We start from the raw sequence: 1,478 nt of genomic DNA, 5'->3' as shown, positions 1-1,478 counted from the left end.
ACACACACACACACAACACACACACACACACACACACACACATATATATATATATATATGTATATATTTTCATATATATATATATATAAATATATATATATTGTAGAATCATAAGCGAATAGCTCAGAATCACAGATTTATACAGATGTGTTCAGATGTGTCTAGCTAAATTTGAAGATAGCTTCTTATATGTACAAGCATAAGAAAATCATTTTTTGATTATATAACTATATGAGAAAAATACGAAGAGTAAGCCAGTATACGGATATAGTAGGTCCGTATTCTAATACACAACAATCGGCACAATCCTATATAAGTGCACAGACGACAAAGGTTGAATCTCCCAACAAAATACATACCACGGTATAGTTCCAAACGAAGACTTGTATGTGCATTCAAACCATATAAAAGTTTATCACTATCGTACATATATCTGACTGACTGTCGATTCTCACCTCGTTCGGCACAATCCTATATAGGTGCACAGACGACAACGGTTAAATCTCGTAAGGACACACATACCTCGGTATAATTTCAAACGAAGACTTGTATGTGCACTCAACGCATATAAATGTATATCACTATCCTACATACATCTGACTGACTGTCGACTCTCATCACGTTCTCGTCTGACTTCTTTGACCGCATGGCTCTTATTCGCTTGCATGGCGGTACCGTCGCCTAACCCACTACGCCTGATAGTTGGAGGCCCAGTCCTGATTACTGTGGCCGAGGGAACCTCATTCTCGCCCATCCCCAGCATTTGCTTCTGAGCACGGAGAAGATCATCTTCTGTCTCCCCTTTGGAGGGTCTTTGCAGACCTCTGCTCTGCATTTATATATATAGGTGCGTATGTACTCGTTGGTCTATAACCGTGCTACCTTGATATAACAGTCTACTGATCGAGATACTGCCCTGTGTGCGCGGGTATTGATATGTGCAACGTACGGACAGCTTGATACCCACAATCCTAACTTTAGACAAGTGTATATGAAGCGAAGCAGACTACTACTACTACTAGAGAGAGCGGTATTATCCAATATGTACATATTTTTAGCTAAAAAATATACAAACACACAAACACATAATCAATCTAAACAAAAATATGATGACAGGGAAATTCACGTGCCGAGTTGTCATCAATAATCACATATCAGAAAATCAGAACCCAAAACCCCTAAACCCTAACCTAAAAAATACTCACTTGCGACAACGTACACTTTTAAGTTGGTCTGTGTGCACGCATGTATTTAATGTATGTATGTATGCATGTATGTATGTATGTATGTAATTATGTATATATGTACGTGCCATATATGTATGTATGTATGTATGCATTTATGTATATATGTATGTATGCATGTATGTATCTACGTTTATTTGTATGTATGTATGTGATTTTCTATGCACGTAGGTAAACACACACACATACACACACACATACACGCATACACACACACACACACACACACTACAC

General features: G+C 37.8%; 1 protein-coding gene across 1 annotated transcript; it reads right to left on the bottom strand.

Annotated features, from left to right (window-relative positions):
* Positions 1 to 605: 605 nt before the first annotated feature.
* Positions 606 to 835, bottom strand: SARC_16029 (hypothetical protein; the record flags this gene model as incomplete). Its single annotated transcript, XM_014289862.1, has 1 exon — positions 606 to 835. A coding segment is annotated over one exon (230 nt), but the record flags the coding sequence as incomplete, so codon positions are not given.
* Positions 836 to 1,478: the final 643 nt, after the last annotated feature.

The sequence above is a fragment of the Sphaeroforma arctica genome, assembly GCF_001186125.1.
Source record: "Sphaeroforma arctica JP610 unplaced genomic scaffold supercont1.7222, whole genome shotgun sequence".
Lineage (NCBI taxonomy): Eukaryota > Ichthyosporea > Ichthyophonida > Sphaeroforma > Sphaeroforma arctica.
This window is presented reverse-complemented; position numbering and strand designations above follow the sequence as displayed.